This window comes from Perissodus microlepis, chromosome 7 (genome assembly GCF_051167445.1).
Source record: "Perissodus microlepis isolate ML-2025 ecotype Zambia chromosome 7, ASM5116744v1, whole genome shotgun sequence".
Taxonomy (NCBI): domain Eukaryota; kingdom Metazoa; phylum Chordata; class Actinopteri; order Cichliformes; family Cichlidae; genus Perissodus; species Perissodus microlepis.
In genome coordinates this window covers 39,634,191-39,649,326 of record NC_140467.1, presented here as the reverse complement: position 1 = coordinate 39,649,326, position 15,136 = coordinate 39,634,191, and the positions used below count along the sequence as shown (strand labels likewise).

The following is a 15,136-nucleotide window of genomic DNA, read 5'->3' as shown; positions in this document are numbered from 1 at the left end:
GCTCAGCACAAGAAACACGACTTGGAATATCTCTACTCTCTAATCTCCACTTCGGAACGTGCAAGCGCTTAAGCCCGGATAACGTGGCCATGATTATGGATTATTACGGATATGTGGGTCGGACGGATGGCGGGTGGTGTGTGTTTGTGTGGGCGGGGGTTGCTGGGTAGAGGTGGCTGCTGGTGTGTCACCAACATCAGCATCAGACACTACTGATGTATTCAGCTGGTGTGCATCGGGAAAAAGAGGTGGAGAAAGTTCTACGAAGTTTTAATTAATCTTTGTTTACTGTTAAAATAAATGAAGTCAAAGGGAAGCACTTTTATTTCTTTACTGATTTCTCATATTTCAAAGCTATTTGACTGGTAAAGTCTCACAGAACTGGGGAAATGGGGGACTTTTTGTTTTATTGGAAGTTCAGAGAGAACCAAGATGAATTAAGATTATAAATGATCATAAATGTATAATTGCACAAAGTAATGTGTTTTACAGTAAAAAAAGAAAAAGAAAAATAGAATATATTTATTCTGAATTTAAACAAATATCTTAATATTTTCATTCTTCTACAAGTCTTACCTCTTTTTTTCTTTAAATATTAAGTATTATACACACAAAACATGTTTGCTTATATTTGCATATGAGGGACTATGTGAAATTAATTTACATCCAGATATTTAAAAAAAGAGGATTTAAACACCACAACCAACAATATCAAAGTAGTTACAGTATATGATTGTCTGGATTTATTCTTTTCCCCCACAGTTTAAAGTCTTATTCTTTCAGTGTCACATGATGTTTTTACATGAAGCAGAGTAATCCTGCTACGCAGCTTCTGATCATATTCTCGGTACTATGTTTACAGGAAACACAGGAAAATCTTGCTATGCATAGTCTCATATACATGATACGTAACAGCATTGTCACTATTGATCACAACACCTTTGCAAGGTTCCATAACATATTCAGGAAGTAATGGTTTTGTGAAACTGGATAAAGACAGTCTAATGTCCTCTAGTTGTTAAATCCCATGCCTGCTATTTTGGGTGGTCAGTCCTTACGGGACATAATTTTGTTATTGTTATTATTAATAGTAGCAGCAGTTATAGTAGTAGGAGTAGTATTACTAGTGGGAAGGGATAAAAAAATTGCACCTGAAGAACATCTCATTTATTCTGAGCAGAAATTGGAGACACGCAGGGAGACACTCTTACCTCCTCAGAGAAAAATGTCTATTATATGAAAATGGATACAGTCTGCGCATCACCAAGCATAATACTTCTTTTTCTTCTCTTTTTTTCTCTTTTCATCTAAAAACATTCATTTTGCCCTGTGAAGTGAATGCAACACTGAAACACACTGTTGATCACTTTTCCTTCAGGTAGCAGCAGCGGTTATTGAAATCTCTATGACAATAGACGTCTCCACAGAATAAACAACGAGAAAAGATTGCTTCATGAGTGTGGAGAAACTGTGTTTTACGAAGGGTATGTGAAGGGTCTGGTGAAAACAGGCATATGTACTGTACGCGCAGTAGACTGACCTCTTTGCAGTGACAGCAACCTTCCTGCGGCAAACAACAGACACCGTGTTTGGAGCTGCTCCTCTGCCAGGCTCTACCACCATGTCCCACAGTGCTGAGTCACTGGGCCGAGCTGCACTGAATGACAGGCCCATCTTTACTGCAGCCCTGCAGCAAAGACATGCACATATAAATAGGACACTTAGTATAAAGTGCAACTTTGTACACTTTTGTAGACTTTTTGTAAAATGTCATAAAAACAAACACAGGACAGGTGTGTAACAATAAAGAATTAGGAATGAAGAAAGCTTCATAATGTCTGAATCTTTTATTACAGAACATGATGCAATGTGATTTTCTGCTGTAACGGACAACGTCGGGTTATACGGAATTGTTCTGACGCTCAAAAGAAATATTTGAACTGTTGCATCTGTCTCTTTTTGGATGTGCAACAACAATATTTGCCATATCTTTTAGTATAATGTACACAGGTACTAAGGTTACTAAGGGTTGTGTGCACTTGCTTGACAACGTGTGGGTTTTCTCTGTGATCTTTTGTGTGCTTTGCTGCTCGTGTTATGTTGAACAAGGTGAGTCACTGACAAACTGAGTCACAGGTTGCTTGAAGGCTGAGAATTAGTGGGGTTATTTAATTCCCATTAGCCATTAGAAGATCTTAAAATCAGTTAATCACATGTCTTACACACACACAAGTGTGCTAAACGAGAAAAATCCTGCAAATCCAGCTATCACCACAAGTTTTCTGTCAAACCATCCATCTGTCCATCCATCCATCTTCTTATATGATGTAGGGCCATGATGGTAGCAGATTCAACAGGATATTCTTTTTCTTGGCAACATTTTTAGTTCCTCTTGGGGGATACTGTGGTGTTAACAGGCAAGATGAGATACACAATCTCTCCAGCGAGTTCTGGGTCTCCCCTGGGGTCTCCTCACAATTGGACATACTCAGAAAGCCACCGCTAAGGGAGGCACCCAAGAGGCATTGTGGTCAGATGCACAAACCACCTCAGCTGGCTCCTTTTGACACAAAGGAGCAGCGGCTCCATGCTGACCTCCCTCTGGATGGCTGAGTTCTTTACCCTGTCTCTAAGGCTGCACCCAGCTAGCTCATAAGTTCAGCCACCACAAGTGTTACAGATCTGAAAACTGAAAAGTGATACTCGGGGAACAAATCCTTCAGATCCCTGTTCGAAGTGCAATGATTGGCTAATTATATTATAAAAAGGAAATGAGTCTGAGAAGTGAAACCAGAAATCCTTAAACCTGCATTGTTTTTAGTGACCTGCAGATGATGACTCCCTCTTTTTCCAAAAAGAAAGCAGTTAAGAAGTCTATGGAAAAATTACTCTGATGCTCATTGGAAACATTTTTCAGATAAAAAAAAACCATTAAAACCATTCATTTTGCTCCCAAGGGCTTCCAGGCTTTCTTGGATTTTTTTAAGTGGTCTTGAGCAACAGTTCTCTAAGCTTTGTGGAGGTTTTTAAAGTTTTTCCTTGGACACTGGTTGCGTTTTCATTCATTTTCAGCCTAGTCAGTTCCCAAACTGTTAGCTGAAAGTCTTGGCATGTTGTGCAGCTTGTCCTTAAAAAATCTGAGGAAAAGTAGATGACAAAAGAAGTAGCAAGCTTAAAACCTATCTATAGCAGATTTATAGTATCTGAGAGACATATCCTAAAGAAGAAGGAAACATTCCAGTAAAGAACTGACCCAGGAATTCAGAGATACTGTACATGTGGCTCTTTAATTGATCCATTTGCTGTTCACTGAAGCCTCATCAGAAATGGTCGTAGTGGAAGGGTAGCTGTTAAGAAGCCTTTCTTATGGAAGGCTAAACATGAAGGTGCCAAATTACACAAGAATTTAACTGAAAAGCAGAAGCAACAGATCTTATGTTCAATTTGTTATCAATATGTGAAGTGGAGGTTAAGAAAGAGGTAAAATAATAATAATAATAATGGATTGCAAAACAAGTGGAGCACTATCAGTCATGTACTGGACTCTACAGATAGTTGACGTCAACATTACTGAAGCAGTGTGGGATCATCTTAAGAGAAAATGAAACAAAAGGCAGACAAGATCCAAAGAAGAGCTTTGAATGTCCTTCAAGAGGCCTTGAGAACTATCCTGAAGACTCCTTAAAGAAATTACAAGAAAGCTTTCCTAAGAGAGTTCAGGCTGTGTTGAAGAAAAAGGGTGGTCGCAAACTATAAAGAAATAACGAGTGACTCAAGGTTTTTGCAGAGTACTGTTCTGTTCACGATTTGATTTGTAAATTATGGCCCCATGTAGAGCAAAATAAATGGTAAACCTTTGTATGGCATGGCCAGACATTTGTGAAGCAGACAGATTCTAATTTCAAGGATTCAGCAAGGTGCCAGCAATGTTCAAAGCGAGCCCACGAGCATATATAGAGAGCAACAGATAGACTGTGGTTGTGACAGAATGTCTGTTCTTCAAGAAAATATCGAGGTAAACACATTGAAAATACCATTAAAACCTCCTTCACCTGCTTCGTCTTTAAGGAAGCCAGATCAACATTTTCATTATGTCAACTCCAAAATACTCTTCCTGCCATCAGTTTAAGACGTGCAAGGCTTAAGCATTTATTAGAAGAAGTGACATGGAGAGAAAACCTGTTATTTTACAACAAACAGTCCATCTCTTTTAACAGCCTGTTGTTATTTCGGCTCCAAATCAGATTTCAAACAGTTGAAGAACAATATGACAGGATGACTGGAGCAGATTCCTGCTAGAATAAGGGTCAGCAGAAAAGTGCGTGGCATTAGGCTTAGCACACTGACACACACATCCAAATACACACACTTAAAAATACAGATTTGTAATCAAAGAGCGACCAGACAGATCAATAACCCCTGAGACTGAGGTCAGTGTTAGAGCGGTTTCAAAGGCAAAATACAGTAGGCAACAATTAAGGGCTCATTTAAACACACACTCAGGCACCCACACACATATTGTTCTGCTGAAAATTCAATGCGTGCCAGATAAAGACTTGCACAGAAATTACTATCTGAAGCAAAACTCTTATGCCAAAGGCACATGTTTTCATTTGTGATTTTAATTAATGTTTGAAAAACAATAAATGCAGACACTGACTCAGTCGGGCAGATCAGAATACAAATTTTAAAACAATGAAACAATTTTTGAGGATGTTTGTCTTTCATTTCCCTTAAATCTTAATTTGCTGCCTTTTTAAGGCATAATAATTTGTCATTGTGATCATAGTTTAGAAAAAAGTCAACAAACTGTGTTTTAGTTAGGGGAAATTACAGCCTAGGATAAATGTATTCCTTTGCTATATGCAGTGAATCATTTTCTTGCTGCTTGCCCAGCTCAGCATCACAGTGACAACAGCACCTGATGACCACCCTTCCCAGGGGTGCAAACCACTTCAACTGGCTCCTATTGAGTGTGGAGAGGCAGTAACTCAACGTCAGGATCTTCCTGGATCACTGCGCTTCTTGTTCACAGGCAGACACAGGCTTCCCTGCAGAGAAACCTCATTTCAGCTACTTTTATCCCCACGCTTTGTCTTTGTCACTCACTACCCAGAGTTCACAACCACAGGTGGGGGACAGAGCGGATATCGACCTTTAAACTGAGCAACTCTTCACCCCTGGTTTACGAAACTTCATCTCTTTGTTTAAAGCTGCGTAAGTTGCAAAGCTCTTGCCTCTTTTGTTTTTTTAGGCATTCGGGTAACCTAAAATTATTTTTTGCTGCAAAAGCGGTCTCTGTGAACAGACTGTTTTATGTCTCTGTACTGTTTTTTTAAAAGCTGCCTGTGGTTAACAGGTGGAAAACCACACACACGCACAAAGAAACCCAAAACAAAACATACACATAATCAGTCCTGGCAGCCCAGATCATCTCTACCCGAAAGGGTTAACCTGTTAATTCACTTTCAATCAGGGGCACAGATTATCTGGCCTAACTCTGCTGGAGTGGACTCAATCTTGGGCCAAAGAGCGAAGTAGAGCGGGGATTTCTCCCAGGAGGAATCAATCACTTTGCCAAGCTCCTCAGAGCTAGCCTTCACTTGGACTCAGCTGCTGCACTCAGTCCCCTCTTCTTGTCCAATCTCATTCTGGATGTGGCAGCAGGTCATAAATACACAGACCAAAATCACTGACCTGACTAGAGGAATGTCATTGGTTCGGTCAGTGAGTATGAATTTGGGGAATTTCAGGTGAAGGGGCTGTAAATCCTCGCAAATAGTCAAAACAAGAGCAGATGTTAGAGGGTCAGCGTCTCTCTGCCAAATCTTATTCACGTAATTTCAACAATGCAAGCAGAGGTGCATTCAGGTCAGTGGGATTCTGCATTTACGTGTGTGCATGTGTGTGCGTGGAGGCATGTTTGTGTTTGTGAATGCTGCCGGATATCTGAGAAGAGCACTGGGAATGACACACAGCCACAGGGTAACAGTGTGCCCTATGGATTAATATGCACATCTTAATATTTCTCTCCACTTGCTTGCATCCTGCAGCAGATTACTACGCTGTTGTTATGACGACAGCACAATATCACTAAATCGTGGGATTAGAAAGAAATTTGTCTTGCATTTCAAAGAAAATCATTAATCAGACCACAGGCTGGAAACACAAACCTCAGTGCAATGGCTTTACTATTGACTGATGCAAAGTGTTCTGATAAAAATAAACAGTTTTACTCCACCAAGTGATGTGCATTTAAAAAAACAAACAAAAAAAAACAGCAGGGGAAAAAGTCTGTAAAGTCAGCTGTGAGTTTCTACGTGTTGCAGAGCTATATTTATATTAAATTCACTTTTAGCCAATGGGGCCTTTTTTAGATTTTAGTTATTTGTCTTTCTGCTCCATTTATTAGATGCATTATTTATGAAGTCAAGTAACTAGAGAACCCTGTTGACATGTTGCGATATGAAAATCAGTGAATCATTTACCAATTACTTTCTTGTTTATGGAAGAGTGCGCCCCGTAAGTCCTCCACTAACTGATAAGTTGACATAGACAAGATACAACATGTCAGTAATTTGTGAAGCCGGTGAATGTGGCTGGGAAGACAAGTCCTGCTGGCGCTCAAGCATTTAACTGCAAGGCATTGATGGTGAGGCCCATCAGTGTTCAAGTGCCTTAAGTAACAGTTTAAATGCATGGAGCTAATCCTTCATGAATACGCTTCAATATGCCGTACGACCTGATGATTCCAGTTGGTTCCAGTGTCTTTTCATGCTTCGCATGTTTCATTGCAACAATGAATTTTTATGTAATTCAACCTAAACTATTTTCCCTTCCATCCTCAGCAAGACTGGAGAGTAATTACAGTGTTTTCCTTTCTCCGTTTCATTTCCTAAATGCCACTTTAAGCACAACAAGAAGGGAGCTGGAAAGGCTTTGCTGTTTAATTTTCATAAAAGGGATCCAGATCATCAAAATTGCATGGGTTTGTCCACTTCCCTGCCTGTTTTAATAAAGTTTGTGACACCTAAACAAACAGAACTAAAAACATACATTCAGCTCTCTCCTTGGCTGGAGGAATAATGAAAATCATAAAAAGGTTGTTACTCTCCGAGTCTGCATATCTTGATATAATTAAGTCTAAGGCTTTTAACTTCATAAAAGAACTAAACTAAAATATCATTTTTTGTAAATTTCTTCACTTTACTTACCTTCAGCAACTAAGACATCTGCAGTCACGACTTACAGTATCAGAACTATACTAAGAGATTTGACAATCAAAAGAGACTCATCGCAGTTTTTTTGTAAGGACTTTTAGATCATGAGGACTGTAAGAAACTTTAGAATATAGTCGACCCGCATGATCTTTGTGAATTTAATACTGTTGAATAGATCAGTAAGTAATATGTGCAAGAGCTGACTTTAAAAACTAAAAATGCTTTCAGTCTGGCGAGAAGTCATTACTCAAGACCAAATAGCTCAACAGACAAGAACAGCATAACATAGAATATCTCTCACCTCAGTGTGAAACTTTCCAAGGTGGACGTACTAGCAAGAAAGACATAGAACGTTGCGACATCACCAGACTTGAGGGGCTTTGAAGAAGTCTGGATCACCACAGCGCCTCCCAGCCTCAGCCGAAGAAAGGTGGGATTCCCTGGTGGACTTTTGAGCAGGCTGACACTTCCTACCCTCCTCATTGGTGTCCCTGATCCACCAGTGTCTCTGCCTCGTCCCACTCCTACTCGTTGCAGGCTATCCTGTGGGGTGCACTGGCCAGTCTGGTCCTGCCGACTCTGGAAGTAGACTTCCACAAGGTTCCCCTGAAGTCCCTTAATCCCGTCAGTGCTTTCTGCTTCCCTGCTAGAGCTTCCTGATCTACTGGCTGAGCTGAACCAGGAGGGTTCTGGCTTAAGCTGTGCCACACAAAAGCCGCCAGGAGACACCAGACAAGCCCCACGAACTTCTCTGGTCTCCCAGAAGGCATAAGCCGTGACACAGTGAGCTCCATCCTTAGCCTTGGCTCCATCATTTTTCCTCCCATTATCTTCTAGAGAGCCCATTGTTTCTTGCCAAGCAGTGATATTGCTTTCTGTGGGCATGTGGAAAAGAATCTTAACTACTGGGGATGAGGAACGAACCTGGCGGCTCAAAATGACTGGCAGTATCTTGCGCCCACTGAGGAGCAAATCTAAAGGAATAGAGGCATCTAGAGTCAGGGGGCCAAATGAAGCATTGACAGATGGCTGGAGAAGCCCAACACCAGGTCCAGTGATGAGAAAAGTCTGAGTCTGAGCTTTCAGGCTAGAGTTCCCAGATGGCTGTGGACTGTCCTGTCTCACAAACACGTGGTCCACATTGAGGACCTGAAACTTGATGGTGGGATAAACTGGAGATGGAGTGGTGAATGTCCCAGTGTCTTTAGCCACTCTTGGAATCTCAGCACCTGTGAAATGATGAGTTTGGGGAATTAGGACTTTAGAGAAATTAGGTAGAAATTTTCCATATATATGCTTTAACTCCAAGGTTCAGTTTTAGGTTTCAAATCTACCGACAAGCACAGTTACTGCTCACAAAGCTAGTTTGCTACTGTAACTGCAAACAGGATGACAGGAGGATGAAGGGTTGAAAAGAGATCAGAGTTGGAGAAGCAAAGCAAAGGGTCGATGCCATGAGGTTCAGGTAGGCGCCAAAAGGACAGAGTCAGGATCACGACACTGATGATGACAGTTGGCTGTCTTGGCGAACAAGACTCAAGACAATTAAATGACTTCATTTAGCAAACATGGTTTATTTCTGAATATAGTTCCTGCATCAAAAAGAGAAAAGAAAAAAAAACAGCCTTTTAGTTTTCTTTCACTGAATTTTCATTCTCCCTTACTTTTCCTGAATACACGATTCACGTTTCCTAAAGCAAAACACTGTGTGGCTTGAAACAGGAAAGACAAACAGGGTAATTCTTATTGCATATCATACGACCAGATGGTAACAATTCCAGTAGGCATACAAGTTGCTGATTAAATTTTCAGCCAGATTAACCATGGCATGTGGCTTTATTACAGAGAATTATACACATCACTATAACATTCAAGCTCTAAAACACGAGGAAATTAGGTCTGCGTCATTTCTGTCCTGCAACGGATATTCTATTCTCTGCTATTCACTACATCTATCCGAGCCAATAAAGGAAATGTGGCATCCGAGTGCTAAAAAGCCTGTCTGGTAACTTCTGTGGGATGACTGTTTGTCCAGATAGAACGCCGTATATGACAGATCACTCTTCCCGCTGCCAGAGACACTTGGTAATTTGCCCTCCTCCATGCTGAAGTGCTCAAAGATTAATATGAATTTTTGAATATGACTTTCCCTTACCTCACAAAAAAAAACTTTTAGAAAAGAAAATATTCCTCTCCTTCAGACGCATTAGAAGTGGTATATTATTGTTTTCTGATTCCAAACCATATTTCATGAATAAATTTATATTTAAATTAGATTACTTGCTGAATGGAAAAGAAAATCAGATGTCAGGGTGGATATTAAACAAAGACACACAAGAAAAGTGTCTTATAGATCCCAGAGATCAGACTAATGATGTAAGTAATTTCACATGCAGGCCAATATAAAAGTTTTAGTTCTACATTATTAGTTTGTGTCTGCAGGTTTAAGATAAAACAAAAGCACACCAATGCTCATTTGCCATTTCCAGCTATAATTCTCTCTGTCTGGGACTAATAATTATTTAATTTAGCTGACAGTGCACTGTACACTTATAATTCACTGGTAGGGTGTACAATCAATGTTGTTAATCATGTTAGTCTGTGAACAGACATTTGAAGATCTATGAATTGATTTCTTTTTGCATTTGGTGCACACATTTCAGCTAATTAGATTTTGATGCTGATTCACTTCTGAGGTTGCTGAATTAGTACTCAAACTGTTACAACCCGACTGTAGTGCAAAGATTTTATACAATGCAATTAAAAAAAATCTAACAAAAAAAATCATAAATGTTGGCTTTGGCGGCAGCTGTGTTTGCTCTCCAGTTTAAGAACCATCTACTTTATTTTACCATCATTATTCTGCTCAAACCAGCACAGGAGAAAAGCTCGAATCTTATCCTTCTTTTTCAATCTAAAAATAGGATAATTGTTCATTATGAAGGGACTTATGCAAAAGACTTGCCCATACTGTCGCAAGATTATAAATGCAGCTTGTTTAAATATCTCCTGTGAAACTTAATGCAATTAATGGAAGCATAAAACATAAAGACAGAAATAATCCACAGTATTTCTTAGCTGTAGCCTCAGAATTATCCCACTGCTCATGAAAACTGCTGCTTAACAGAATAATGTATTGATCAGAAAGTAATCTGGTCAGACCTGGCAGGATCCCTTTAAGTATATAAACCAGAGATATTACAGAAAAAATTAAACATATGGCAATTTTGAACAACTGTTATAAATGGCAGTTCTAACTCAGAGAGGCTCACAGACACATTAGACAGCAGACTGTGACTGGACTAAAAGATAAGGCTGTCATGCATATTCATGGTGATCAAGCAGGGAAAATATCAAAGGCTGAACCCTATCACTTAGACACGCAGTCAGAACACAGCCGAGTTCCACAGTTGCAGACATGCAGCAGTCACACATGCATGTGTGATGGAAAAAAAATGCACCCACAGATAGCATGGGTAGATATAAACCCAGGCAATCTCAAACAGTAGTCTTTCGCATACTGTCGGTATCACAGAGGGACAGACTGCTTTCTGTGGCTCCCAATGCAGGTTATCTTTAAACAACCAGAGAAACAGCTGTGCAACCTCAGCTTCAGGCCTCTTTAATCCCACAGATGAGGCTTCCTGATGCACACTGGAGAGCATGCTGTCACTTTCATTTAGACTGAGGGATAACAGAATGGGCTTAGGCCATGGATAGTAACCATAAAACTACAAAAATATGAAACACAACTTTATATCTTTATGAGCCAGTCAAATACAAAAAATAGTCATGACAAGCAAATATGACAACTCCATAGCAATTTTGGGGCCTGCTTAAATTTTGTGCTGATAAAAGCCAAAAGGAAACAAAAGTATATTGGATGTGCGTAATAAACTACGGCAGAGTCATTTAATATGCCCAGTGTGTATGTGCTTGCACTATCAAAGTATATACAAGAGTATAAAATAGCTACACATTTTATCTTCATTACTCGTCTCTTGTAAACACAGCTGAAGCCTCTGAGCTAGTTCCAACCCAGTTGTTTTCATATTTAAAGCTTTCCATTTACGCGTTATTTGCGTCTCATCCAGGAGACCACTTCAAACCAATGCATTAATAAAAGCTGAAACTGATCATCGTTCATCAAAAGCAATCATAAATCTCACCTTCAAAAGCTGTTAAAACTGCCACCGCGACAACCGGAAACAGAAAACGAAGGGGAAACATCATTTTAGTGAAGTTGCAGGTTTTGGTCTCCAGTACGCACGGAGGTAAGTTTTGGTGACTGCGCGCACACGGTAGGAAAACAGCGCTGGAAACAAAGCATTACATTGCCGAGTGTCTTGGTTCCTTTGAATGTAGAGGCTCAACTAGGAAAAAAAAAAAAGTTTTAAATGTACTTCCCTGTCCTCTAAGTGATGACAGTTTTTTTCCCCCTCCGACATCAGTGCTCTAGCTGGAACTGTGGGACAGCATCAGACACGGCTCTTACCATGATAGAAATCAGTAAACATGTGCCGCGGGGCAGATTAACTAGACCCACGTGGGTATAATCGGAAGGGCCGCAGGCAAATTAAATGCATACAAGGTCGGGGATCAGTGATTTCTACATGCGCATTTTAGTTTTGATTTAACAAATTAAGGATGGATAGAGACCTTCTTGACTTGAGCATATAATAATTATAGATTTCTACAACTCACTTGTGGATGAGGGGGGGAAAGTAACTGAGTAAATGATTTTTTCTTACTTAGTCGTACATGTGCACGGTACTTTCAGACGGCCTTTAAGGGTGGCATTGCTTGACTTTTGGTCTTGAGTGGAGAAAAGAAAACTGTAGGGCGTTTTTTTGCCAGCTGTCAGCTTTATGTTCTCACTCATAGACACCGTTACACATTACTTGGAGCGTAGGAAGGAGCAGATGGATACAGTCACAAACGCTTCGTGATGTCACAGCACACATACACTTGGTACAAAGCATCAACAGTCACTCAAATTAACTCTAGTTTTTTAGGCCCATAAGTCCCTGTTAAACAAACGTATCGTTTATTTTTTACAATTTGAGATCTCTACGTGGAGCTGCATGCTAAAATATTTTTACAGTTTTTTTTTTTTTTACATATTAGAGATTAGTGAGTTTATACTCTAAGTTAAGCTTAGATGTATTTTTCTGTGCTACTGCAGGCCCTCGGGCCATATTTAATTTCTTAACACTCAAAATCACGGAGGTAATTTTGTAACTCCCTCTTTGTCTCTCTTTTCTTTTCTTTTTTTTAAGTATATCACTAGATCTGCCTTGACCTAAAATTTTATAATGAGATAGGCTGAACAGTTCAAAGGCTAAACTGGAATAGCACGGTGTCTTCTTGCCATAGTATGTGTCGTGTAGCCAAAGCAAGGCCAGGGGGAAGATTGCATTTAGAAACTATGGAATCCACCTGCTGTTCTTTTGCCCAGAGGCATCACACTAAGTGCTGGCATCAGTTTTGTGGTAAAGAATACCAGGGTTTAATGAGCTTGGTCAGACTTTTCTTCACTAGTTCACTCTCCAACACCGTCTTAAATACCCGTTCTCTAAAGCAATTACTGGCGCAGTATGTCAGATAAACTCACTGCACTCAATACCCTAGTGCATGTTTTATTACGAGGTGGCACCTGTGCCAGGGTGACAGCATAAAGCATGCAGGTGTCACTGGTGAATAAATAGTTTCCCACTTTACAGCAGAGGCTGATTAACTACATGTTATTAAATATGTGCCTCAGAGAAACACTTAAGGATCTGAAACAGTCTGCATTGTATAAATAGTTGAATCTGATTTTGCCTGGTGTTCCCCTCCAATGCATTTTAAAGTCAGCGAGTTTCTATTCGAGCAGCTTTGTTTTGTTGTTTTTGGCTGGATGGGCTTGCCAACACTGACACTGCAGATTATTTAGTCAGGTAACATCTCCAGATCTCAGTTGTTTTTCCAGACATGCGACCTGCTGCTAGTGCCATTAGAGATGACAAAGATGTGGCTGGAGTCACCATCTGTGACTGCAATACTGGATATAGAGCTGCTGCTACCAGGTGGCGCAAAGGTTTTTAGAGGTCATTTGATGTGAAGCAGCGGTCAGGACACTAATCCATTTAATAATTTATTACATTTCTTTTTAAATGGAAGACTGCACCTCACCGAGCTGTTGAAACAGATAAATAGCAGAAGAAATTACATCCAGTGTTTTTATCTACACTTGCTGGCAATGTCTGGCAAGTTATTACATGTATGTTGTCTTTGTAGTAATTGGTAAGTGTTTGCCTTGCGATTGTTGTAAACATACATGCTAAAAAATTAGCTGTTAAGCATATTAAGATCTGTTGCAAATTATAAATGACACTGGTTTTAAAACATACTCAGCTCTTGTCTGATGTTTCAAGCATGCAAAATAATTCCTTTTGCATTAATAATTAATTATACATAAATAATTATATTTGTTATGTGCATTCCATCTGTTGTTAGCTTCAGTGCCTGCTTTTCCAGATCTGTCACACTAACTCATCTATAACTCATCTCTTCATAGATGTGACACTTCAAAAGTTTACTAATCTTAAATCTCTCATTTTTATGAGAAAGATGCTGGCAATAAAAGCTGAAGCTTGCACTAAGTTTTCTTCCTCCTCAAGTGCTGACAAAGGTCCTGGGGTCCTCTCTCTAGCAAAAAGTTTTAAAACAGCCAGAGTCGACCAAAGAACTAAATGTAGACATTAATAGACAGGCAAGCTCAAAGAAATACAAAGAACAAGGCAGAGCACTTTAAAAGCTAAAATGTTAAGACCACTAAGAACAGCCTAAGGCCATTGAAAACATTTATGTCTTAAGATTTCTCTTAAAAGTGTCAGTGAACGCAGTAGTGCCACAGATAACTGAAACAATCTTTTAAAAGTGGATACAAGTGCCAAAATTTGCATGTTTGTCCCTCTGGAGCTATTAAATTGAAAACTCCCATTAGTCACTTGAAATCTGGCCATCATGCAGCATGGGGTCCGTGCTGTTTTTTCCTACAAAATTTCAACCAACTGGATGCATTTAGAAGGTTTTACTCTTGATTTATATGCTTTTCACTATAAGTAAGTAAACGTCTTCAGAGATTCTTTGTTTCACGTAAAACAAAATAACTGCAATGACACATTTGTTATGTGTTTTTCCTTTGGTCCAGTGATAGCTTTAGCTGCATGATGCTATGCAGGTCAAGAGGTCAAGGGATTGACCTTTTACCCCTTTTTACCTCTTTTACCACTATGATATATACAACCATGACATTTAACATTCACTGGGTGCCAATTTTTTCCAGTGAGATTCAATGAATCTTATGTATTCAGTGCATGAAGACTCCTTTATCCTTGACTCAGCTCTGAGGCGGCCAACAATGTCTTTGGACAGGTTCAAACCCACAACCGTCTTGTTTTAAGACAACTAATGACCACTGTGCTGGCAGGCTATCTCCCATAACTTCACTCTCAAGTTTGTGAGGTTAGTTAGTGTTCTGCCCTTTTCCTAGTTTAGTCCTGCAGTCCAGTTTATCGAACACCTTTTTACTTTCACCTAACGTTCAGTATTTTTCACTGCAAGCTGCATCCACAGATACATTGTTAACATTCACACACACATGCAGAGATGGATGCATCAGATGATACTTGGGGTTGAGTACTTTGCCCGAGGATATTTCAGCATAAGTTTGCAAGAGCTGGGCATTGAACAACAGACCTTCTAAATAACAGACAACTGTACATCATAAAGAACAATATTTTCTATGACCATGATTGAGACATGAGTTACCAGTGAGGACTATAAAGACCCATAGACCCCACCCCCCTGTTTGCAAACTGGTAAAAAGTAATTTCAGACTTTTAAAGTCAACTTCTAAATAGTTGAATATG

At 39.7% G+C, this 15,136-nt stretch overlaps 1 protein-coding gene across 1 annotated transcript in view; it reads right to left on the bottom strand.

Moving 5' to 3' along the window:
• LOC146383640 (transmembrane protein 132D-like) overlaps positions 1-11,537 on the bottom strand; it is a 37,227-nt gene extending 25,690 nt beyond the window's left edge. Inside the window, exons 1-3 of the mRNA XM_084935021.1 lie at positions 11,390-11,537; positions 7,522-8,449; positions 1,541-1,687 (exon numbers count right to left, since the gene is read on the bottom strand). Coding sequence (XP_084791147.1) covers positions 1,541-1,687; positions 7,522-8,449; positions 11,390-11,453 — 1,139 coding nt within the window. The 5' untranslated portion in view covers positions 11,454-11,537. The remainder of the gene's footprint in view (positions 1-1,540; positions 1,688-7,521; positions 8,450-11,389) is intronic.
• Between the last annotated feature and the right edge of the window lie 3,599 nt (positions 11,538-15,136).